The sequence below is a fragment of the Triturus cristatus genome, chromosome 8 (assembly GCF_964204655.1).
Source record: "Triturus cristatus chromosome 8, aTriCri1.1, whole genome shotgun sequence".
In the NCBI taxonomy this organism is placed as follows: Eukaryota; Metazoa; Chordata; class Amphibia; order Caudata; family Salamandridae; genus Triturus; species Triturus cristatus.
Window position 1 is genome coordinate 158,037,572 of NC_140591.1, and position 27,028 is coordinate 158,064,599.

At 44.2% G+C, this 27,028-nt stretch overlaps 1 protein-coding gene across 1 annotated transcript in view; it reads right to left on the minus strand.

Moving 5' to 3' along the window:
• The window catches only part of UMODL1 (uromodulin like 1), a 633,174-nt gene that overhangs the window by 144,378 nt on the left and 461,768 nt on the right, over positions 1–27,028 (minus strand). The window contains exon 13 of the mRNA XM_085621215.1: positions 1,862–2,077. Within this exon, the coding sequence (XP_085477341.1) occupies positions 1,862–2,077 (216 nt within the window). The remainder of the gene's footprint in view (positions 1–1,861; positions 2,078–27,028) is intronic.

Below are 27,028 nucleotides of genomic sequence, written 5' to 3' on the forward strand. Positions count from 1 at the left end.
TACTGATGGGAGGCAGGCTTGGTGGGCAGAGGAGGGATGAGCAGCTCTCCTGTTGAGCTACTAGGGGTGAAGGTTCCGCACTCTGAAACAGGCTGTAAAAGAGCCATTTGTTATGTGTATATATACATTGTCCTTTACGATGTAGATCTTTACTGCTGTAAACTACATGAGATACTCTGCTTTCATTTCTGGTATATGCTGTATGATGAGCACTGTTCAATAAAAAAATTTTTTTTTTAAAGACAGTACCTCCACTTACAATGAAAAGTATTCCCTTCATAATTCTTCAACTAGGGCAGAGATATGGGGGCATGGGTTTTAAAGTGACTTTACACTCACTTGCTATTTGACCTGAAAGTAAGCAATGATTTGCATGTCAAACTGCCAAGAAACAGAACTGGAGGCACTGGTCATCAATCAGGCTGGCTTGAGCACTGGGAAGCATATTTATAATCTATTTGCACCGCAGTGCTTAATTTGAGCAGCTGGTTTGCAGTGCTCGGCACCAGCACTTAATAATCAGCCTCAGCTCTAGTGACAGTCCACCACATGTTGGCGCTGTCAATCTAATTTGGCAATGAAAACAACAACAGTGTTTACAAGTGAATATACATAAAAAAAAGAATGATGCCTGATGCTCAAGACACTATTATAGCTTTCGGTAGCCTGGGACAGTCTGAATTGTCACACTTGTAGGACTGTGATGGTAAGACATTGTGTTGGTACTGTTATTAGCAGCGCTGGCAGAGGCAATGGGAGTTGCAGGCTGCAGTGGCCTCCTGAGAAGTGCCCTGACACTTACTTTGTTTTACAAACTAAGCACTGCTGTTGAAGGATATCCATCCAGCCTTATTAATAGTGCCCAATGATAGAGTGCACTTATAATGAGGCAGACCAGAGATCATTCACGTTTGTGATGGAGTAACCTGTCAGCCAAACTCAAAATCAGGTCCTCAATGTTTTTCAGCACAGCAAAAGCTGGCAGTCCTCACAGATTGTCAGCGTTGTCAGGACTCATTTCACAGCAGCATGCTGGCAGTGAACTACAGTCAAGAGGATGCTTCAAATTTATCCTCAGGTCCTGTAAGCTTTCATACACACATGATTTCTTTGGTCGATTTTTGAAATCATGAAAATATGTGTTTTGATTGATTCTCTTTATTCACATGTTCAAATATACATGATACATAGAAGTGTAGTAAATTATGAAATCTAGACTGACATATATACTTATCTTGAAAATATAGTGTCAGTCGATATCCTGCCCTCAATATGTTTGTGGGTTTGTATCAATAACTCAATATTGTGGTACAATACCAAATAACTTGTCACATAACAGTAAAAAGTCATAATAAAGCCATGGTAAAAATAGTCATCGGAAGTGTTTCTAGTGTTTTTACTACCAGTACTGTAGAAACATTACTTGGGGAAAAAAGGTTAGTCAAGGTATAAATTTAGCAGGGAAACAAGATTAAACATTCCCTGAGCAAAGAGTATTAGCTAAAAAACAGTAATTCATATTCATGGATAGAAAATTAAAGGACTCGGAAAACATTAAACGACTGCCTCAAATACAGAATGCCTAAGGACATATCTAAAGGAAATTGAAAACTCACCAAGTAAATGCATAGATAATAGAAGGTGATTTTGTTAAGCAATCAGCCCATGAAATTTGCAACCAAAAGACATGTAGTTGTCCAACAGACAAGGCAGACTGAGGCTCCCCATCAGACTGGAACGATTCATAGATGAATGTGCTGGTCACATTCGTCTTGCTGACTGTGAACACAATGTTGCTACAGGCATGCAGTAACCCCTCTGCTTGGTAACTTTCCTGAGGAAGAAGCACTTTCGCTCTTACTTGTTATGGTTGTATTTCCTCCAGATGTTGCGTTGCTTGGTACTAATAGTGCTGTTGCAGAATGCTGTGGTATCGATGCCGCCAGTGTGCTTACTGTGGTATGAAGCGTATCGTTGGAAATAGTAGGCACAGCTATGGATGGTACCAATGTTGAGGAAGACGTCAAAGCAAGAGAAGAATTGTTGGTATAAATTTCTGTTGTCGTTGAAGAAGTATCTATTTGCAGGACACATCACAAAATAAACCATTAGTCACAAATGTTTCATTGAGAATGTTACAACTCAATCATATATAGTAGAAAATTCCATTTTAATTTAATTTTTTTATTTTTATTTTAAATTTGTAATATTACTTTTTACCATTCTTTGTTTTCATAGTCCTCTTTCACAAGATAAATCACTTTTACCTTTTTGCCTGGTACAGCTATGATACTATAACACTGCTGTGCAACAAACTCCCACTGTGTCCTGTATGGAGAAAGCCATCAACCAGCAGTTCACCGAGTTTCTGGAGCAGAATCACCTACTGTACACCTTTCAATCAGGATTTCATGCCAACCACAGAACTGAGACCTCGCTGATTGCTGCCACTGATGACATCATATGTGGAATAGTATGGTTATAGATAAATGCAACAATGCGTAATAGCGATATAAGGGTTTTAGATGATGTCAGAAAGGAAGAATCACACACACCAATGATTTTGTTGACACATATATGTATTACTCAAATAATAAATTGAAAATAAGCATGTGTGCAAAAGTGTCCCAAGTGAAACATGAACCTAAGGAGTGCGTAACATAATGTAACAATATTTACAAGGTTTCAAAAAAATCTTTGTGCAGAAAGCGACCATTTCAAAATTTACACATGAATATTCAGTCACTGTATACATTCATAAGCACTGAAACATTGGTTTGCTTTCATCTTTACTGTCGACGGTGTTTCGACCCTATTAAGGTTGTAGGGTCTCATCAGGACCTATGATAATGGGGACATCTAGGGAAAGAAAAATAAAATTAGCATATGGCCCATATACTGGCACAGATGCAGTGAACTGGATCAAAGGTAAATGAGTACACATGGGGTACCTGGATGTTTGATTGCTCTGCTGCTTGTAGGGAGTGTGCAACCCATGTGTAAGATGAAAAGAAGGTATTCACAAGGAACCCAGCTGGGTTCTTGGAAGGTAGAAGGATGAAAATGATAAGGAAAAAGAAAGAGAGAAAGATGCAAGTTAAAAAGGCACTAATGCTGGAGGAGAAGTCCATATGTGTAATACAACCAGCAGTCTTTGGAATTTCACTTACCCCTGATGAGGGTGTGAGCAGGCAATCAGCGGATAGAGCAGCACGATGGCTGGTCACGTACATTGGCAAAAATGGGCCGGAACAGGTGGGGGAACTCTGGGAAAAGGATACATATTAGGGTATTAGGGACAGTGGAGAAAGGTTGGCGGTGATGCAATGCTAAAGAATGCTGCACATAGCAATAAGGCACTATTGTCTGGCGGTTATAAGTTCTTACCTAATAGTGGCTTGTAATCGACTAAACGATCTAGAATCGCGGGTGTGTCTACGGCAGCGAAATTTCCACGTATGGGGGCTAGATGAGGATTCCTTGTAAATATTGTTACATTATGTTACGCACTCCTTAGGTTCATGTTTCACTTGGGAAACTTTTGCACAAATGCTTATTTTCAATTTATTAATTGAGTAATACATATATGTGTCAACAAAATCATTGGTGTGTGTGATTCTTCCTTTCTGACATCATCTAAAACCCTTAGATCGCTATTACGCATTGTTGCATTTATCTATAACCATAATATTCCACAGGAACCACTGTCGTCTTGTATTGTTCAATTACCCTGGTTCCATAGTGAGTAGGGTTCCCTTGTCCTCTTTTTCGACTTTTAGCACAGTGGCTACACCGCAAGGGATTTATCCGTACTGGATTTTTCCTCATACCCTATAAGAATATAGGGTCATTCTTCCACTAAGGGTTACGATGTCAGAGAGAGAAGCACCACTATGCACTGATGAATACATCGCTAAGATTATCAGTGGACCATCATTATTTTCTAATATACCAATCAACAGTACTAGCCCTAGGCAACAGTTTCTGGACAAATTGGAAAAGGCTAAGAAAAAACACGTCAGAACCGAGCTACACGCCCGGATGCTGACAGAGTACCTGAAGACAGGCATCATCCCACAAGGGCTACAGATCAGGAACGTCCCATGTATATTTCGAGAGGACCCCAAATTCAAAGGCGGCTTTAGCCATATCTCCACCCCCTGCTCACGCCATTGGATGGTGTTGGGCGTTGAGACTGCGGTGGAACATGCTAAAGCTGAACCTAAAGAAATTGAAGACCTAGAAAAAGAAGTGCTTGGGGGTGACGGAGTGGCGGAGGCAAAAATATTGCTAGACAAACTGAACAAAACTATAGAGGAATTTATTCCTTCGAATTGAAAAAGAAAGCTGACAAGGTAACAAAGGACATAAAGAATTTCTCAAAAGAAAGGGCCTATCCCTACCTTAGAGAGGACTACTACATAACAGTGACCAATCAAAATAGACAAAATACGTGGGGTAGATTTAGGAGAAACCAACCGATCACTTTCTCTGAATCCTCAGGGGGTTCAAGTGACTCACATCCAGGCCCCAGCCGTATAGACAACCACCCTGGTCAGCCTTTTTTAGATTGAGGAGGCAAAGCCAAAACGAAAACCTGGTATCAATACCCAGGGAAGAGACAAACGAGGAGCAAACACTATCAGTGGGGGTCCCAACCATATTAGAACAGAATATGAGCAACATGGAGGTCATCCCCATCTTTAACATTTCCCAACATACACTATCTTCTTCTAAGATGTCACTTCTGTGTAAAGGTTTATCCTATGTCATCACCGAAAAAAACTATTTTTTCACTCTTAAAGCAGAACTATTTCAGTTCTTTAGAAAAATACGCCTTAAAATATTTTTTAAGGATAAAGAGTACACAACACAAGAGTCAGTGACGGGCTTAAGATCCCCATCTACCTTCTATCCCACTAACGACATGATGCCACACGAAATGCTAACATTTGAGAAGTTAGTACTCACCGGCATTGATAGCCTGAAACAGACCAAGCAATTCATACCCTACAACCTCACACTGCAAGAACGACAAGCCCTCAATTTCCTGAAAAATGACAAGTCTATAATACTCAAACCTGCTGACAAGGGTGGTGGAATTGTCATTCAAGACCGCAAAGATTATGACACTGAGATTGATAAACAAATTAATGAAGAAAACCACTATAAAAAGTTACAGAACAACCCACTACCAGAAATTAGAAAGGAGATACTTCGAGTTACCACAGAAGGCCTGGATGCAGGTTACATAAACAAAAAGGAATTTGAATTTCTTAATGCTGACAACCCCAGAACCCCAGTACTATATACCTTACCCAAGATACACAAAAGCACCACCAACCTCCCTGGGAGACCAATTCTATCAGGGTGTGGGTCCGTCTTGGAACCCATTGGTCGCTACATAGACTTCTTCATAAAGGAGTTTGTTCCCATACAGGACAGTTACATAAAAGACACCATGCATACGATCAACTTGGTTGATGGCAAACCCTACGATATCACCTCAGATTGTCTAGCCACACTTGACATCTCATCTCTATATACCAATATTCCCCAACATGACAGTATCTTGGTCACAGAGAAGTTACTAGACTCCAGACCAAGACCAGTTCAGGTACCCACCTCATTCATTACCTCACTGCTACGTATTGCCCTACAGACCAACTATTTTGTGTCAGGGGGTGATTATTAACAACAATGCTCGGGCACCAGCATGGGTGCAGTTTTGGCACCAAATCTGGCGAATATCTGCATGGACCACATAGAACAGACCTATGCCCTCAACAGCACAAATCGCCTACGTTCAAGCATCAAGTGCTGGCACAGATACATAGACGATATCTTTCTCATTTGGTCTGGCAGTGAGATCGAATTCAATGACTTCGTGATCTATCTCAACACTTAACTTTCACTTCAACATTACACAAATCAACCATGGCTTTTCTAGATCTAAATATCACACACACAGATGAGTTACTATATACCTCATTTCATAGGAAACCCACCAAGAGGAACATGCTACTATCCTAAAAAAGCCATCATCCGCGAGCACTGAGAGATGGGTTACCCTTCGGACAGTTCTTACGTGACTGCAGGAATTGTACACGAAAAGAAGATTATATGCGAGAGGCAGAAATTTTGAAAATGAAACTGGTAGCCAGAGGCTATCCGAACAGAGTTGTCAAGAAGTCTTTAAAAAGGGCTTGGTACTGCCCTAGAGAGGAACTCCTAATCACAAAAGAGAAGGCACCTATAGACAAAATTGTATGTGTCACCACATTTGGAGTACATACTCACAAAGTTCGTAACCTAATCACCAAAAATTGAAACATAATCAAGGGCAGTGACCCAGAAATGGATATCCCGATGTTCACCTACAAGCGAGGCAAAAACATTAAAGATCATTTAGTCAGATCCTCGACTGAGACTATCAAACGGAGGGGCAACACGCTTGAATCTACATGGGGTCTACCTGAGGTCAAAGGCAATTGTGTTGCCTGTCCTTTTACATCCAATACCCACACCTTTGTACATGCGAATTGTAAACATACATTAGATTTTTTTTCTAATTGTAATACGCGCAATGTTGTATACTGTATATGGTGTCCCTGTGGACTGCCGTACATTGGCCAGACCCAACAACCTGTCAAAGCTCGTATAGGGCAACACAGAAGTCGCATACGACGCTCAGTTGAGAATGCCCCACTGGTCTCTCATTATAATGCAAAAAAACATACAGCTGATGAGATCAGATGGCAAGTTATTGACATTGCCTTGATCCCTGAGAGAGGAGATGACATCACACAGATCCTGCAATGGCGTGAATGCAACTGGATAGACAGAATTGATTCTATCAACCAGGGCCTCAACTCCGCTGAAGAGTGACGTGGCTTCGTCGCCTCATTAACATGACTAGATCAATCTTCTGTTTTCTACAAAATTGCAAACTAACTATCGTGGACTGCTATGTATTTCGACCGCATGTTGGGTATATTCAGCACTGCCTCGTTTCCCAGACACTTACCTTCCATCGCATCTGTCTTTTGAATACCCATTTGTCTACTGCATGTATGCTATGTCTCCCCATTAAGGACAATAATAATACTGTTACTAAGTTCATTCGCTCTCCCTCATGTATGTCACGGAGACCTCTCTGGTTGCTTTATGTATGCAATGTAATACGTTATATACTGACTGCTCCAGGAAGAACGATTATACATATATATATTTTGTCAATGTGTCTGTGATACAAATTTAACCATTGCAATACCTTGTACTTCCGTGTCTCTCATGTACGTTACGGATACCTCTCTGATTGCTATGTTTATACCAGGTAATTTTTTATATACTTACTGCCCCAGAAAGAACTATCCTACATATCCATATTGTTAATTTCTCTGGGATACAAATCGATGCCCAATTCAACCATCAGTACAAACGCAATTGTGTATTTGCAATACTACAACTAGGATTACAATCTAATTATGCACTTGCAATTTTGCGACCATGGCTACATTCTGTTTGTTTATAATGCACTATGCAAGTAGAGTGCATAACTGTACCTAACTAGGGAGATTTCCATAGCAAATATGCAAGTTGCCGCCTTTTTATTCACATCTTACCGCTAAGAATTTTTCATGTACCCTTTACGTGCAGCTATATGTAACTATACTACGCCTGATACGTTACCTATATGGACACTGAAAAGTTCAAGTGGCCTTTTAAATTCACAAAAAAGTGATACCCTGTACTTCCATGTACCCCTCTCTTGTCTTCAGCTGCTTATGACTAATGTGCCTATATCCGTTCCTTTTTAATTTTTCACCCTGATCCGACCCTCTCCTCACTCGTACACTTGTTACTTTTTATTATTATTCTCTCTTGACCCTCTCCCGTAGGTCTTTCTTCTCTTTTAAGTTTCCCTTACCGAAAATCAGATAACTCCATGTCGCGGCAATCCACTATGATGCCTGCAGAGTTTTTCGTTTTCGACGGGATTACCAAGAACCCATTTAAGCCCAAGCCTGTGCACGCTCGCTGTCATTGGTCTTCTACAAGCAGACGGATGCGGTCTTGCTGTCTGCATGTAGCATGTCACGTGCCCCTTGGAACTCCATTCCTATTTAGGTAAGGAACTTAGCGTAAAGCCCGGTCTTTCGGTCCTTTGACTGTCAGCTACCACCACTAACAATCAGATTCCTCAATTATAGGAATCCTCATCCAGCCCCCATACGTGGTGAGTTCGCTGCCATGGACACACCCATGATTCTAGATCGTTTAGTCGACCACAAGCCACTATTAGGTGAGAACTTATAACCGCCAGACAATAGTGCCTTATTGCTATGTGCAGCATTCTTTAGCATTGCATCACCGCCAACCTTTTCTCCATGGTCCCTAATATGTATCCTTTTTCCTGAGTTCCCCCACCTGTTCCGGCCCATTTTCGCCGAGGTATGCGACCAGCCAACGTGCTGCTCTATCCTCTGATTGCCTGCTCACACCCTCATCAGGGGTAAGTGAAATTCCAAAGTCTGCTGGCTGTATTGCACATATGGACTTCTCCTCCAGCATTAGCGCTTTTTTAACTTGCATCTTTCTCTTTCCTTTTCCTTTTCATTTTCATCCTTCGACCTTCCAAGAACCCGGCTGGGTTCCTTGTGAGTACCTTCCTTTCACCTTACACACGGGTTGCACACTCCCTACATGCAGCAGAGCAATCAAACGTCCAGGTACCCCATATGTACTCATTTACCTTTGATCCAGTCCACTGCATCTGTGCCGGTATATGGGCCACATGCTAATTTTATTTTTCTTTCCCTAGATATCCCCATTATTATAGGTCCTGACGAGACTCTACAGCCTTAATAGGGTCGACAGTAAAGATGAAAGCGACCCAATGTTTCAGTGCTTATGATTGTATACAGTGACTGAATATTCATGTGTAAATTTTGAAATTTTAGCTTTCTGCAGAAAGATTCTTTTGAAACCGTGTAAATATTATTACATTATGTTAGGCACTCCTTAGGTTCATGTTTCACTTGGGACACTTTTGCACAAATGCTTATTTTCAATGTATTAATTGAGTAATACATATATGTGTCAACAAAATCATTGGTGTGTGTGATTCTTCCGTTCTGACATCATCTAAAACCCTTATATCGCTATTACACATTGTTGCATTTATCTATAACCATACGACTCCACAGGAACCACTGTTGTCTTGTATTGTTCAATTACCCTGGTTCCGTAGTGAGTAGGGTTCCCTTGTCCTCTTTTTCGACTGATGACATCAGAACACTCCTGGACCGTGGAGAAAAGCCGACCCTAATCCTCCTCTACCTCTCTGCGGCGTTTGACACGGTCTCCTACAACACCCTCATCAACAGACTCCACAACACAGGCATATGGCAAGATGCCCTCAAGTGAATTGCATCCTTCCTCATAGGATGCACACACAGCATCCAACTGCTTCCCTTCACCTCCACACCCAAAAACATCATATGTGGCGTACCATGAGGATCAGCCCCACCCTACTCAACATCTACATGAACCCCCTCAGAGACATCGTTATATCCCATGAACTCAACATAATCTCCTATGCAGACAACACTCAAATGATCCTCTTGCTCACGAGGACCCCGCCAATGCCAAAACTAACTTCTACAACGCTGTGACCACCGTAGCTGAATGTATGTGAGACAACTGCCTCCAACTCAACTCCGACAAAACTGAAGTACTGATCTTCGGGAAAAACACCTCCACATGGCACCACAGCTGGCAGCCTGCAAAACTCTGACCCGCACCGACCGACCACACACGCAACCTTGGCATCACCCTCGACAGTCAACTTACCATAAAACGATAAGTTAATGCAGTTGCCGCCTCCTGCTTCCATACAGTACGTGTGCTCCTCAGAATCTTCAGATGGATCCCAACCAACACCAGAAAGACCATTACTCAGGCACTCGTCACCAGACTCCTCAACTACGGCAGCACGCTCTCTGACCTTCTACGCCAGCATCTTCATCCAGCTCCTCAGAAGACCCCAGACCATACAGAACGCTACAGCCAGACTCATCCTTCGCAATCCCAAATGAAACCACAATGCCCCCACCTGAGAAACCTACACTGGCTCCCCATCCAGAAAAGATGCCAGTTCAAGATCCTCATGCACACCTACAAAGCCCTCCATGACCTAGGACCGGCCTACCTCACGATCGACTGAACTTCCACCAACCCGCTAGACACCCTCACTCCTCTTCACTCACCCTCGCACACACCCCACGCATCAGTCACACCAGCAACTGCAGCCGATCATTGTCCTACATTGCAGCCAAGACCTGGAACAACCTCCATGTCCAGCTCCGTACAACCCCCTCGCTGCCTGACTTCAGAAAGAGACTCAAGACTTGGCTCTTCGACGGAGACACAGTGTCCAGATACCCCTCCTGGCATCAGAGTTGTCTTTCACTTGTGCAGAGTGACTTGCTTCCTATAAATATTTTACCCATTTCTGCTGATTCTTGCCACCCTAAAAATCTGGAAGACCAAAAGAAATATTCACGTTAATCAACTCTAGAGATAAATCCATCTTATTCTGGACTATTTTCACTCTGGGAAACTCTTGCTGCACAGTTTAAGGTGGTCACAAAAAATATTTGCAAATCTGAGGTCCACAAATTTTACATTTATAGTTAAAACTAGCTGCTGCCTAATTTGCCTAGGCTTCAAAAGCCTTCTGGGATGTGAAGAAGACCTGGTGTTGAGGGAGTTTCTAATTGGTAGGAGATCGTTCACAATATGTAAGGTGAGCAATTTCCCTGAGTTAGCTGTTTTGGACAGGGATGGCCCAGGTGGAGAGTTTGTTCATATGTGAGGAAGATAAGAAACAAACAGCAATGTACATCATTACATTCTGCTTCCCATATATTAGGGTAAAAAAGTGTTCTAGAAGAAACTCATATTTAGAGAAAAAGGGGTATAAACAGTAAGGGAGGCATGTATCCCCTTAGATGACCCTGCAAACCTGGGGCATAGCTTCAGGGTGTTTGGGGTGTTACATTCCCCTAATAAATATATTTTCTGATAAATAGTTAGGTACAAGTGGTTTCAGTGGGTATGGTGAGGTGTCAGTCGGGTTATTCAGAGATTTTTACATATACACAGACAAAAACGCACACACAATTTCCCTCTCTGTTTTGCACGTTTTCGAAAATTTTGGTTATTTTCACAAAATCTTGTAATTTCTCTAACTCCGTACCCTTCCATTCCACATTACTCTCCCTTTCCACAGACCCTTATGCCCCCTATGCATCCATTGCGTCAGCCATGTTGGGTGAAGCAACTTGTAACCTATGGCACAACTATCATGGGGCCCGCGTCTTGCCACACCCATCACGGTTAGGGCATCAAATGAAACAGCAAAAGTATTGAATGTTTGCAAAAGTCTCAGCCACTTGCAGTCACTCTGGCCTCATTTCGTCTACCTAGAGGGAACCAGGTTTGGCAGTTAGGGCTGGACTGTTCCTGTTGGAATAGTATGGAATCTCATTTGAACAAGGGTGTTTTTTGTCTGGAGTGAATTAGTGGACGAAAAGCGATATACTGCAATGTAATCATTAGCCGCTGAAATTACTTGAAGTATTCTACCCATCATTTTTTTCTAACTAAAAAGAATACATGTGAGCCTGTAATCTCTTTAACAAATGCAAAAACAACAGTTGATGGACAGAATGCAGACGAATGTCATACATTCACCCCAGTACAGAGATCTGGGCCTAAATCCATTGTATTTTTTGCTCACCATGCCATTCCAGTTTGGACCCAGCCATATGCAAATCAGTCTTGACCCTGTGCCTCATGGGAACAGTCCAGCCCGAACTGCCAAGCCAGATCCTACCTGGACTGGAAACAAGCATCCTAGGACCGGTTTCGGGGTTTCACCCCTCGGCAGCCAGGATAGCTTGATTCAGTGGCAAGGAGAGCACGGGACTCATGTCTGAGCATACCCGTACCACTCGGGGTGACAAATGCAAAAACAACAGTTGATGGACAGAATGCAGAACAAAGCATGTTTCCAGTTTCCATACTGCATGCGATTTGTGACGTATCTAGTCAACTGTAATAATAAATGTTGTAGCTGTTTAACTGTAATAACTTATTATAATTGAGTTCTGACATCACAATGCTTACTGCCAGTCAGCAGCCTGTGTGAAAGGCAGGTGACAGAGCATAAATACAGCTGCACTTTAAACAAGGAAAACGGAAACAGACTTTTCCTTCTTCTGATAACTTTTTCGAAAAATAAAAAGTGATCAGCAGAAAGAAGCTATTTATAGTGACATGTTTATTATTTTTTCCACATTATAGGTCATCTCTTTGCAGGAATAAGAATTCTCTGCATTTATTGCACAATCTCGCTCACAGCATTTGTTAACCTGACTTACATTAGATGGTAAATCATGAACTGAGAAAAACACAAATGGCAGCTTAATTGTCCATATAAATGCTTTTTTTATTGCACGTCCTTCTCCTGGACAATTGAAACAGTTCATCTTCAGTTGGTATTACATAGGTATTACAACCCAACAGATACAAGGGTATACATCTTCATATACATATAATGATTCAAACCGCCAAAACGTGTTTCGCGGAATTCTCGCTTCCTCAGGGCTTAACAGAATTGATTCCAGGAAAGATTTTTTATCTCATGATATAGGGTTCTGTTGTTATCAAAGTATCTTTCCACACCGTCAATATTCAATAAAGTAGATGCTTTATTCAGAGCACAGAGATGACGTTGGTATCCCCATTACAGCCAGCATACAACTGACAGTAAAGGAACACAGCTATGATGCATCACATAGCAACACTAGAACACACAGTGGAATCCAGCATTTAAAGCACCAAAACATAAATAAAATGTTATAACAAGTATCCAAACATAACAGGTTCCCACAATTCCTCGTGATCCAATGCTTCAACCAATGGTTTCATTCAATAGCATGCCTCGGATAAAAAATATTTTCTGGAATTACATTTTTGATTCATTTTCAGCGTCTAAAATGCATGCATATAAAACAAATTTAAAGTGATTGTCTCTCCATGTTTCAGACCGCTGCTGTCTGCACCACCTACATTAACTCAGACTAGTTATAAGTGAGTGAGAAATAAGAACTGATCACAATTTTGTGTCAGGACCGGAGGCTCCGATTATGCTTCTCATTTCTTTGCTTTATTCACAGCAGCCAATCAAACTTCTTGTATATAAAAAACTACAAATCCCATGAGCACCTAGTGCCTACAATAACCATAGAGTCTACCTTATAATAGGTCCTGCAGAGGCAAACACCTTCTCTTTCTTTGCTGCTGCGCAGCCAGTTAAGTGCCTTTACTCGTATTGTACCTGTGAATGATTTAGATTGTACTTCGTTAAGTGCGTGATAGCGCTGCCTGTTTATTCTCCTTATTGTGTGCTTGGCTTATCGCTTTGTGCGCTTATTGGTATTATTGCCGCTTTGTAATTGTTGCGCTCATCACGCTTTGTGCGCTCTTACCCCTTATTGGTATTTGCCTCAGATCGTGCTGCTTTGTGACCGCTTTGCTTGCCGCTACTGCCGGTGCCCTCGGCGTGGAGTAGCGTGTTCTTTTATTGAATCCCTTTGTTCGGGAGCGCTTCGGCCTCCCCTGCTGGGCGCTTTGTGCCCGCCGCAGTCCTTTAGGTGGAGCGGCAGTTTGGGGGTGAGGACGCGCCATCGCTCGATCACGCAGTCCACTTTCACTTGCTACGGGCGGCCGCGCCGCGCATGCACAGCGGCCATTTTAGATGTCAGTTTTGCGCTGGCTGCGATCGGAGCGACATTTCCTTCTAAAACCCCGGTTCTGTGAACAGTTTTGTGCCCGTTTTTGCCCCCAATTACACCCAATGCATATCTGAGCAGAGGGCTGTAGAATTAAGCATAGGCCTTGCCTAGAGAGGCTACTGGCAAGCCCTCCCTCCACCATTAATCAGTGTTGATAAGAGAGCATTAGCTTTCCTGGGGTTTCGCCTCTCCCCCTTGAGTGTCCATTCCTTGGACTCGGATTGAGGTTCTTGCTCCTTGTGACTGACTCCCTGTTCGGGGGTGTGACGTGGGTTACCACTGCTATATCCCTATACAATCTTTGCATACAAGCCTGTCCCTTGGGGTACGATGGCAGAGTCCTGCTATGATGAAGATTATTACGAAGAGGTTCCTTCTGGTTCTCTTGAACAGGATATTGTTGAGGCATTAGACAAAGGCGTTCAAAAATCTGTGAACACGGCTCTGGTCAGAGCGATTGCGCCCTTAAAATGCCATCTCAATAAGTATGCTATGCAGCAAGGTTGGATTCCCGCCTCAAATGTTCCCGTCATATCAGGGGCCTCACAGGAGAAAAACCCCCACAAAGCAGATTTTGCGCGGCTCACGGACTCTTTGGCTCAGGGCCAACTTGCTTCGCCGCAGGCGGACCCTGCAGAGTCTCTCTATGGGGAGACAGGCGATACTGACACCGACCAGGGATCTGATGATGATGAGGCAGCCCAGCCTGCCAAGAAAAAGAAGAAGGAACATCACGCTGAGCCGCCCCCTCAACCCAAGTTCCTTACCTTCGAGCCCGCTGACATTATCCACCCCAACTCCACTACATGGTATCCCTCCCAAGAGGTTGCGGATTATGTGGAATCGCACCTCCGCCGTCCCTATGATAGGGAAGTCAGGGCGCGGTTGCGTTCAGAATGCCCTCGACCGGAGCTGGCAGGGAAAGTGGCGGACACCCCTGACATGGACCCCACTATGTTAACTTACCTTCGTAAGTACGCCAAGGATCCAAAGAAAGGCATTGACCGGGCATGGCGGTCATGCCAAGATAAATTAGTTGATCTCTCTGGCCCCCTTACAAAAATCTTAGAGTTGGGCTTTCAAGCTAAAGAAAGTGGTTCTCTCGTCGACCCGGAGGAACTCATAGGGTGGGCGCAGAGAGCAATATGTCAACTGGGCAATGCAAATTGCGCCATGTCTGCGGAGAGACGGCGTTCTACGCTCCTTAAATTAGACCCCAAACTGGCGGAGCTTTCTACTTCAGAGGCCGGCCCGGTTGCCCAGGGCCTCTTATTTGACCAACCTTGGCCAACCGTTCCTGAAGGAGCTGACGAGGTTTGTGGCCACTTTTAGTGGCCTGGACAAGGCTCAAGAATCCTTAAAGAAAGCTTTTCGTCCAGTTTTTACCAGGGCCGCACGTCATAGAGGGCGGTCGTTGGGCCGTGGTAATTCCAACGCCCCACGTGGTCAGTATCAGCAGTACCACCAACAACAGCAGCGCGGAGGATACCAAGATTCCAATTCCTCCTTCTACCCCACTCGCAGGGCGCGACATAGATTCCGCAAGGGCAGGTACAACGGCAACTCCAACAATCAGCACGACACCGGAAATACAGGTGAGACTGATTTTGGCTTCCGAGGTGACATTGGGGGGGTCGCATTCAGTTTTTCCTGCAGACGTGGCAAACAATCTCTCAGGATGCTTGGGTATTGGAGACTGTACAGGGATACAAACTGGAGATGTACGGCACTCCGGTCCAGGGCCTTATGCCCCCTCCAATACATTTTTCCCAACACGAGCGGAACTTTATCGCAGAAGAGATATCCTCTCTGCTGCGGAAAGGTGCCATTGTTGTGTCTCAAATACATCCCCGAGGTTTTCTCAGCAACGACTTCCTGGTGGAGAAAAAAGGGGGCGGGTCCAGACTAGTCTTGAATTTGAAGGACTTCAATGGTTGGATCATGTATCTTCATTTCAAGATGAAGGGCATCCATCTGCTACGAGACCTGCTGCAGGAGGGGGATTGGATGGTGCGCCTCGACTTAAAAGACGCTTATCTGTCAATCCCCATTTACGGCCCACACCGACGCTTCCTCCAGTTTGTCTGGGCAGGCGTTTGTTACAAGTATGCGGTTCTTCCCTTCGGCCTTTCATCAGCACCATGGTGCTTTATGAAACTTCTTCGTCCAGTGGTGGAGTCGTTGAGAGCGCGCGGGGTTTGGATGATCGTCTATTCAGACGACTTCATTATCATGGCACGCTCTCCACGCTTGGTCATCAAGCACTTGGAATGGTCGATCTCTCTCCTCCAAGACCTGGGGTTTGTAGTGAATCCTCAGAAGTCCGTGTTGTCTCCCACACAGTCCATAGAATTTCTTGGTTACCAGATAGATTCTCGATCCTGCCAGCTTCTCCTCCCTCCCCAAAAGATCAGAACCATCAAGAAAGAGTTACGGTCGCTATTGAGCAAGCAGGTTGTCTCGTTGCGGTCAGTGGCCCGGATAGTGGGGCTCCTAGCCTCCTCGATTCAAGACATTTTCCCAGGCTCTCTTCATTATCGGGCTCTACAACGATTAAAAATCCGGCATCTCCGCAAAGGCCTCGGGTATGCAGAGTGAATTCCTCTTCCAGAGGAGGTGAGGTGGGAGATGCAGTGGTGGCTCGAACACATGGAGTCGTGGAATGGCAGAGCCATCTTCGGGTCCACTCCCGAGGTTGTCATCGAGTCCGATGCCAGCCAATGGGGATGGGGAGCCCGCTGCGGCTCGGTATCCACGGTGGGTCGCTGGTCTCAAGAGGAGCTAGCCTTACACATCAATTGCTTGGAGCTGCTGGCAGGCTCTTTCGCGATTCGCAGTCTCTCGCCACAGAAAGCAGATTGTTGCATGGACGAATGGACAACGTGTCAGCGGTTTGATACATCAACAAACTAGGGGGGACACGGTCCAAAATACTGACAGAGATTGCCAAAGACTTCTGGCATTATTGTCTTCTTCACAGGATTTCTGTGGTGGCGGAATACCTCCCGGGGCGCAGCAATGAAGTGGCCGATTGGCACTCCCGTTACCTGCGAGACTTCAGCGATTGGAGGTTGCACCCGCGAGTGTTCTGCGCTCTGAACATATTATGGGGTCCGTGCCACCTGGACCTGTTTGCCTCGCGCCTCAATCAGCAACTTCCGGGTTTTTACAGTTGGCGTCCGGATCCGGAGGCGATAGCCTCGGACGCTTTTCTTCAGAACTGGTCCGAGACTTTGAACTATGCGTTTCCACCGTTTGCGATGATACCCAGGGTGTTGGCTCAGGCCAGACGTCAGCAAGCGGAGTTGATTCTAATAACTCCATTGTGGAGGGCGCAGGTTTGGTTCCCATCGGTTTTAGAGATGTCTTGTGCTGCGCCTCTCCTCCTTCCGCAGAGATGGAATCTTTTGCTGGACCCTCAGAAGAATCCTCACCCTTTGGTAGAGTCGGGACAACTGCCTCTGGTGGCTTGGCAAGTTTCAGGGATAGATGGGAGGTCCCAGGCCTTTCGAGAGACGCTCACAGGTTCATTAGCGAGGCATGGTCTTCCAATACACATAAAAGATATTCATCAGCATGGAATAGGTGGTGTAGCTGGTGTTCTCCACGGAACAACGATCCCACTACAGCAACTGCCTCCATGGTTGTGAATTTCTTGGCCTCCTTGGCCTCATCGGGCCTAGCTTATAGAACCGTTAATAATTTCAGGTCGGCTATCTCAGCAGGACATGTACAGATAGATGGAAAGCCTTTGGGGGAACACCCTTTAGTGTGCAAGTTACTTAGGGGTATCCAGATGGTCAAACCCCCGTAACCTAAGTACACGACTCTTTGGGATGTTTCAATAGTCCTTCGGTTCCTAGAAGCCTGGCCGGCTAACAAGTACTTGTCACGTAAACAACTTTTGGCAAAATTGGCCATGTTACTGTGTTTGGTTTCTTGTAAGAGGGTTTCGGACATCCGATCTCTAGATCTCGCAGGATGTCAGTTTTCCCCTGATGGGGTAACATTTACTATATCACGGCGTACAAAAAGTAATTCTACTTCAGTGTCATATCTGGCCTTTCCGGATAATCCCAAATGATGTGTGGTCAGATGTCTTAAAGAGTACGAGGTAAGTACAGCTGAATTCAGATCTCATTCACATGGTCAACTGTTCATTGCATTACAAAAGCCTTTCAGGCCAGTGACTCCAGCCACCTTGTCTAGATGGGTGTGCTGGCTCATGAGTGAAGCAGGCATTGATGTCTCCAAATTTGGCGCCCATTCGGTCCATGGGGCAATGGCGTCCAAATCTTTTTCCATGGGTGTAAGTCGTTCAGACATAATGAATGCAGCAGATTGGTCTACTGATATACGTTTAAGACTTTCTATTATAAGCCTATTCTGGATGTTGCGTCAATTGTGGTGGCACAGCTTTGAATAAGCATAATCGGAGCCTCCGGTCCTGACATAGAATTAAAAATTTGCGAACATACGTGACAAGAATTTTGAATTCTATTAAGGACAACGGAGGCGAGGATTATCCCACCCAGAGTTCAGTATTGTGATTTGTGATATATGTTGCGTATCTTGCATTACATTAATTTTTTCCCTTCCTTGTGCTTAGATGATGTCTTTATGATCTCTGTAAGGTTGTCCAGTATTACGGATTCCTGTTTCTGTTTCAGGTTCTGATGGCAAATGACGAGCCTACCCTCTTTATGCTGTTGGAAGTGGAGCTTCCCTTTGGAGTTCAGTTGCGGTGACCCGCAGTTTCGTCAGGGATCAAGGATTCTTCTTCACGTTTGAAGAATGGAATGTCAATTAGTTGTGAAGGACTCTTCCTCCAAGTTTACGGTTTGACTTTCGGATTGTCTTGGACTTCTCGGTTATGAGCAGGCAAAGAAAGAGGAGGTGTTTGCCTCTGCAGGACCTATTATAAGGTGGACCCTATGGTTATTGTAGGCACTAGGTGCTCATGGGATTTGTAGTTTTTTATATACAAGAAGTTTGATTGGCTGCTGTGAATTAAGCAAAGAAATGAGAAGTATAATCCTCGCCTCCGTTGTCCTTAATAGAATTGAAAATTCTTGTCATGTATGTTCGCAAATTTTACATTTTTCATTACTCCTTGTTAGTTTACATTCAATCAGTGGCGTAGAAAAGGGGGGTGGTAGGTGCGGTCCGCCCCGTGCGGCGTGAGTTTTGTGGCTGTCACTGGCAAAGACCGGAATCCCCAGCACATGGGGCAGCTAAAGGTCTAGTTACGCCACTGCATTCAATCAAGAGTGTCACAAAGGAACACTTTTAAAAGTAGGCAAGGCAAGGGAAATCATTTGTTAGAACCAGATGGAATTGTTACACGTGTGAAAGTAAATTGTTAATTGCCTTTTCAAAACATGCAACTCTTTCTCAGACAATATAAACAAGCAATTTACTTGTATTTCTGAGCCTTATTGTTAGACCTGTCAGCCTTAAGGTAGTTTTCCCCCAAATTGTTTGCCTGCTCCCCTCCTATTTACTGAAATTCGTTTTTGTTTTATTAGGAATCTGTGCCCTTTAACACTGCTGACCAGTGCTAAAGTATTTGTATTCACTCCTTAAAAGATGGTAAAATTATCCTACACTTAATTGGTACATTTCATTTATTTATAAGACCCTAGTAAAATGGTCGCAACATCTTGCCATTCAATATCTACATGTCTTAGGTACAGGTGGCCACTAGACCCGATGGTTGACCTGCGCCTTGCCTGCGCATGCTGTCGTTCCCCTCACCTCACTGCATGGACTTTGGGACGCAAACTTTGGGGGTGCTTGTATGGATAGCGAATCGCAAACTATTCTCTAGCTTACCCTGCCTTAGTGTACCAAAAAGCCTGTTTCAGGTTGATGCAATTTTACATCCTACACAGAGGCTATTTAACTACCAGCAAATATAATTGTTACTTTAATATAATGACGCAGTCTGTCCCTTTTGTTTAACTCCTAATGTAGAACTCTTACACATACTTTGCTACTGCCCATCACTGACAGATAATTTGAGAGATGTCACTGCACAATTGACATGATGTATGGGTACTACTGTGACCTATACATGGAAGGTGTGCATTTTGGACCTCAGTTGTCATGTTAAGAAATATAGAGGAGCGCAATGGTTTGCGGACGTTGCCCTAATTTTGACAAAACGGCTGTTCACCCATGAATGGAAAGTGGTGACCCAGCTACTTCGGCATAGAGGCGTAGGCCCAGGCAGAGAGTGTGATACTGCACAGGGAAGAGGTAAGGTCTCCATAAATATCCAATTTCTGAGACATGAGATGTTCTTCTCGGAAAACTCAGTGAAGGTACATCAGCTATTCCCCACCCTCCTTGAGGACTTCTGCGGTCTCTATCCCTTCCCCCTCCCCCTCCTCGCACTGCACCACATATACTTGAAGTCATTTGTAGCTCTCTCTATACTTACACGGTCTGTGTGACGCTGGTTGCCTCCTCTGGGCTCGAGCTTCTATGTCTTAATTACTTTGTTGCATTGAGTGAGTGCAGGATTATATTGTTTTGCTTTTTTCATTTGTTTTGTACATTCTCAGTGTTTGCAATTACACGATTTGGCATTTTTTAATTGCAATAATCCTTCCTTATATGTATTCCATTTTGTATTTGTGCTATTGTTCTTTAACTGGTCCTGTTGGTCCTTATTGTACAGTCACCTAGCATTTATTGTGTGAGATATTATATGTTTCTGTGCCCTGTACTCACACTTCTCTGGAAGCATGTGATGTAAAAAAAAAAATTGTACCACATGATCTGTATTATAACAAAAAACTAGAAAATGGCAATAAAAACTATTAGGAAAACAAAGAACCTAGTAAAGTTGCACAACATGTACCCAGGGGCTGTAAATTAAATGCTACTAGTAGCCCTGCAGCACTCATTCTGCCACTCACTATAGCAGACTTTTGAAACATGTCTCTGGCCTGTCACTTCAGCCTGTAGCACAGTTTTAAGCTGTCATTTTGTCCTGGCAAAATAAACCTTTTGCCAGACCCAAACCTTCCTTTTTAATACATATATGTCACATTCTAAATTAGGCCCTAAAGTCTCCTAGGGCAGGGTGATTTGTATTTAAACTCCGGCTGGAGTAAGATTCTTCTCCTACCTTACAGCAAAAACCTGGAACTGCCTACCTCTGCATCTCAGGCAATCACCGTCACAGCCTCAATTCAGGAAGGACCTCAAGACCTGGCTCTTCGACTGAACTGTAGAACTCCCCTCTCCCCGAGTGCCTTGAGACCCTAACAGGTGATTAGTCTGGATTTACAAAAACCCTGATTGATTGATTGATTGATTTATTGATTGATTGATTGATTGATTGATTGATTTATTGATTGATTGATTGATTGATTGATTGATTGATTGATTGCTTGATTGATTGATTGATTGATTGATTGATTGATTGATTGATTAAAAAATAGAACCTCTGGGTTTAGGTTTTACATGTCCTGGTAGTGATAAAATCCAAAATTAGTTTTTCACTATTGCAAGACCTATCTCATGCAGGATAACAATTGGTTACCTTGTGACACTTAAGTGATAAGTTAAGTTTGAGAGCAGATAAGAAAATTATGTTTACAATCAAATGAATTGTAATTCAAAACCCTTTTTAATGGTAAGGTTGGATTTGAAGTCACAATTCTAAAAAGGCCACTTTTCGAAAGTTGGCATTTTCTTGTCCTAATCATTTGCTGCGTGGGTCACAAGACTAGGTGTATTTGACACTTGACCTTTGCGTATTCCTACCAGACTGTGACACTAAAGGGCACTAGGTGTTGTCAGGGTGAGCCATCCTGCCAAAATGGTTGAGATAAAAGTTGTTCTCTGCTTCTATTACAGTTTTAAAGTGCTGACCCAGCACACACAAAGGGGCTTGGCAACAGCCTTTTGTGACCCCAGACAACTCGGAGCCTGGAATGGGAGGACACTTCTAAAACCAAATAGGGACGGGTATTGGTGTTCCTCCCTCCATCAAAACCTAGCACGAGGTATAAATATTGGACCTCTTGAACCACTCATCGCATTACTTCTGGACCTCTGGAAGACACAGAAGAAGGGCTGCTGTGCTCCCTTGATGCTATAAGGAATGCCTTGCAGCCCTTCTGCAAGAAGCGCTACCTTGCTGCCTGAAGAAGGAACACTGGACCTGCTCATTGAATGCAGAACCACCTGAGTGACTCCAAGGCCTCCTGTTCTGAGATACAGGGACACAACCAGTTCCAACAACTTGACATAACAAGCTCCAGAGACCTGTCTTGCATCTGCCCAGCTGCTCAGATGCAGACAGACCTACCTGAACCCTGCTGCTGACCTCTACCATATTGACTCTTGATCCTCAAGAGGTGCTCCTAGGTGGTAGTAGTAGAGTGTGGTTTGCCAGGTCCAACTGTGGGTTACCTCAAAACTAACACATCTTGACACATCATGACGCAGGACCTCATAACGTAGCACCTCGCAGTTCCTGATCAGCAGCCTCATGAGAACTGACTCAGTGCAACTTAACTCGACGCAGCACCTCAAAGCTTCTGATTAATGGCCCTATTGGAACCTACGCAACTTAAAGCAGTACAAAGCAGGACATCGCATCCCAGTCCTAGTACAACCGGGTACACTGCGCAGTGGGCTGAACTCTGTCCTGTAGCCGGCCCATGCTTCATCACGGTGGCTTTATACCGGTCGGAGTGTTACATAAATTCTTTACACATTGTCACTAACTTAGGCCTGACTGCTTTTGTGCCAAGCTACCAGACGGTTAAGCACATGTTAATTTAGTCCTTTTTGTGGTTCAACCTGATAAGGACTGTTGTTGTTGCCCCCTCAACCAATAACCCAGTTTCTCACAGTGGGGATAAAAATAAAGGTAAAGCCTTCCCTCAAGGCCTGCAAAATAGTTCACAGAAAAAGGAGACCCAGTCCCAATATGACCAAAAAAAATATGGGTTTGTGGCTACGAAAACTGAAAAGTTTGTCCCCAAGTGCAGTATGATAACGTGCAGGGAGATGCCAAGTGTCCCAAGAGGGCACTGCCAACCACTGTTGACAGACACAATGGTTGGCCAGTGTATCGCTTGGGGAGGAGATTGCCCCAGTGATTGTGGAGCAGAGAACAGAGGTTACCCGAGTGTCCTTGGGTGACAAAGAGATGGTGGCCAAAGCCCACATGCCTGCTAATACTTCCAAGTATAGACAGCAGGTCACCATCAGTGGGCAGAGGGCAGAGGCTTTGAGGGAAACCGGAGCCAGCATGACTGCTGTAAGGTGTCGTCTGGTGTCCTCAGAGCAGGTAATCCCTAATACATTCCATCATGTGGTAGCCACAGACAACTGTGAGAGTTACTAACCAGTGGCTTCAGTTTCCTTTGAGTGAGAGGTGGTCTCAGGTTCTCTGTGGGTCCTGCCATGCCTGTTGATTGTCTGTTAGGGATGACCTAAAGCACAGTGTCCGGAAGATGTTAGGGTTACCTGAGTGGGTGTGCTTGACCTCAAGATCAATGGCAGTCTGTGAGGGGACTCAAGGCACCCCAGAGCCTGGGAAAATTGCCCAGGCAGCTGCCAAAAAGCGGAAGGATAGCGGGCATAGGACACCAGCCTAAGGAGGTCAAACCAAGAATACAATCTCCAGACCATAATGTGTCATACATAACTTATACTTAGAACACCAATTGTTCTTTATCACAGCAAATACTTAGAGCAATGTGTCCCAGTGAAAAAGAAAAACACACTCCAAAGTGTAACATGACAAGTGAAAAGTGAATTCCAAAAACACTTCTTTGTGGGGTTTTTTAAAAAGAAACTGCAACAACAGTTAATAACTATTAGTCCAATATCAAAAGTCAGTTTTATATTTCAACCCCCAACTTGGTACAGGGGTCTCATAAGTACAAAGGAGTATTATAGGGCATATAAGCCAAGTAGTATGAAGATGTTCCAAAGAGGGTGTTATATGTGATAGGAACCCCGTGTAATGAATTGTACTCACTGTGAGGGTGAAGGACACTTTATGTGAGCCGTAGCACTCAGTTAAGGAGTGATAGCTTTGGTGGGAATTGAGACCTCTCCAGCTAATTCCCCAGTGGCTTCGTGGCACCACAGTAAAGTTACCCGTCAGTGTCAGACTGGATGTATGACTTTGGGACAGGACAAGACCTTTGCCAGGCTTATCATCCACTTCTATTGGTCCCGGAAGACGATAGCTGCAGATGCATTCTGTAGGTCATGTGCCATCTGCCAGGCCAGTGAGAAGTCAGGGAAAAAGCTGAAGGCTTCCCTGGTTCCCTTACCAGTCAGTGGCACTCCCTTTGAAAGGTTGGGCATCAACATTGTTGGGTCCCTGGACTCCAAAACTGCCTCCTTAGCAGTGGCTGCTGTTCTAATTTTGGGGTAGTGGAGCAACACAAATGCGGGTGGGTGAGGGGAAAATCATAAAAAATAAACACTTACTTGGTCCTGCGCCCGCCGCCTCGGTGCTCCTCTCCCAATGCTGGTAATACCAGCATGAAAGCAGCTCTGTGATTGGCCTGAGCAGGCTGACTTGATGCTCGCTCAGGCCCAGGGAGTCTGGGCTTTTCTCCAACCGGCTGTTGCAACACAGCTGGGTTGGAGAAACATGAATGCGCATATCTGTTTTGCTGGTGTAAAACGTCCAGCCAAACTGACATGTGCACTTAGAAGTAACCAACACTCCTCCCTGTAGCGTGATGTTTGATAGGATGGCCCTGCCCTAACCTCGGCTAGCAGTAATGAAATATAAAATCATAATAAAGTAGTGGTATTATAATTGTATGTTTCAGTGGGGCGACGCTCCTCCACCATAACGGAGGAGCCGCCTCTGCTCCTTGGGCAGTAGGTTTATCCTAGTTTAGGTGGACAATGCCCAGAGGCCATTCCTCTGAGCACTGGGATTGCACCTGAAGTGGCTAGGGCCTTGATGGGGATTTTTACCCGAGTGGGTTTCCCCAAAGAAGTAGTGTATGACAGAGGCATAAAAGTCATTTCTGCATACTGGAAGTCAATGTGAGATACGCATGGGGTAAATTATAAGTTCACCACACGTTATCACCCTCAGACAAATGGGCTTGTTGAAAGGTTCAACAGGACCGTTAAGAGCATGATAATGGGTTTGCCTATGCCTTATGAGGCAGATGTGGGGCATCCTCTGACCATGCCTGCTTTTTGACTACAAGGAGGCATAAAACAAAGGAGCTGGTTTTAGCCCTCTTGAGCTCCTCTTTGGTCTATGGAAGCCCACCCAGGATGTAGTTATCTACATTATGGCCTTTAGAAACTACATGTAAAAGTTCTAGAAGAAGGCTTATGAGAACTTAGAAGCCCTACGAAGTTATGAAACTCTGGCATGATCAGAAGGCCACTGTGATCAAGTTTCAGCCTGGACAGAAAGTGTGAGTAATGGAGCCAGTAGAGCCCGGGGCCCTACAAAATAACTGGTGAAGGCCTTATGAGGTGAAGAAGAGAAAGGGAGAGGTCACCTACCTGGTGGACCTCAAGACCCTTAGGAACTCTGTAAGGGTACTCCATTTCGATCGCCTCAATCCCCAATTTGAGATGTCTGGAGTCACCAAGCTCCTGGTGACAGATCATGGGATGGAAGAGTGGTGTGAACCTATCCCCCACATTCTATCTTCCAAGGAGCAGGATGGGTAAGTAGAAGGGGTCAAACCCCTTCCTACCCTGATCCCAGGACAGCAGGGGGACTGTCACCAGTTGTTGTGGCAGTTTGCCTCTCTTTTTTCTCTTACCCCTGGGCTTACACATTTGTGTAGCCATAATATTGACACAGGAGACAATACATTAAAGAGGAGGTCTCCAAAATGCTTGAATTGGGGGTTATTGAGCACTCTAATAGTCCCTGGTTCTCAGCACTTTTGACCTAACTTCTGGCAGATTGGTCTAAGTGACGGGACTAAAGAGAAATCAGCCTTCTCTACCTCAGATGGCCACTTCTAGTTTAAGATGGACTAAAGAATACCCATGTCACCTTCCAGAGGTTGGTAAACAGAGTCCCGGTTTAGATGAATGCCTTCAGTGGGGCCTACCTTGAAGATATAGCTCTTGTTAGACCTGGCATCCTTAGTGTGGTTTCCCCTTAGCTTATTGCCTTCAGACCAACTATTTCTGCTGACTTCCGTTTTGTTGGACTTAGGACTCTGCAAACTTTACCACTGCTAACTTGTGCTAAAGTTCTTGTGCTTTCTGCTCAAAATATGGTAGCATTGTCCTACACCCAGTTAACCTTTTTCATTTGCTTTCAAGTCCCAATTAAAGTAGTACCACCTGTACCCAGGGCCTGTAATTTAAATGCTACAAGTGGGGCTGCAGCACTTATTGTGGGACCCACTTAAGTAGCCCTCTAAACATATCTGAGACCTGCCATTTCAGCCTATTTGTGCAGTTTTAAACTGCCATTTCAGCCTGGCGAAACCAAACTTTTGTTGCTTCTAAACATATCTTGTTAATGCATGTCACCCCGATGGTAGGCCCTAAAATGCCCAAAGGGCAGGATGCAGTGTATTTAAAAAGTTGCACCAAATGAAAGAGGGGAGTTAGAAGGTTTGTAAAGTGGGTTCCCTATACTTTTAACTGAAACAATATACCACAAAAGAGAGTACTCAATAGGGTAGCTATGATTCACTCTCATTCACACAATACCTGGGGAGATGTTTTATTTTAAAAAATAACTCACACACTCAAAATTTCAGTGGCATGCTTCGTCATTGGGCCCTTATTCAGATACTATCTGTATCTGGGTGGACTCAGCCTTGAACCACAAAGGAGCTCTTTTGTGATAAGGAGGGTAGAACAGGTTAATGAGATAAAATTGCCTGAAAGAATATTTTAAAAAAGTCTTTATTATGCTACCTTGTGGCATGATTAAAAACAGAACAGATGATGCTTATTGAGTAATTAGTAGAACCTCAGCATCTAGAGAAGTCTTCAGCCATATTGTAGTGCCCGGGCAGGGTCAAAAGGCTTTGATCAGAACAAATACCCCACACTACTTAGCATGGAAAAGAATGTGTAAACACAATGTTGCTGTGTGCTTTTTGATAGGCACGTTCCCCACATGCACTTATCAGTTAAAAAGGTATACAATTCATTCAATCCCATACGAG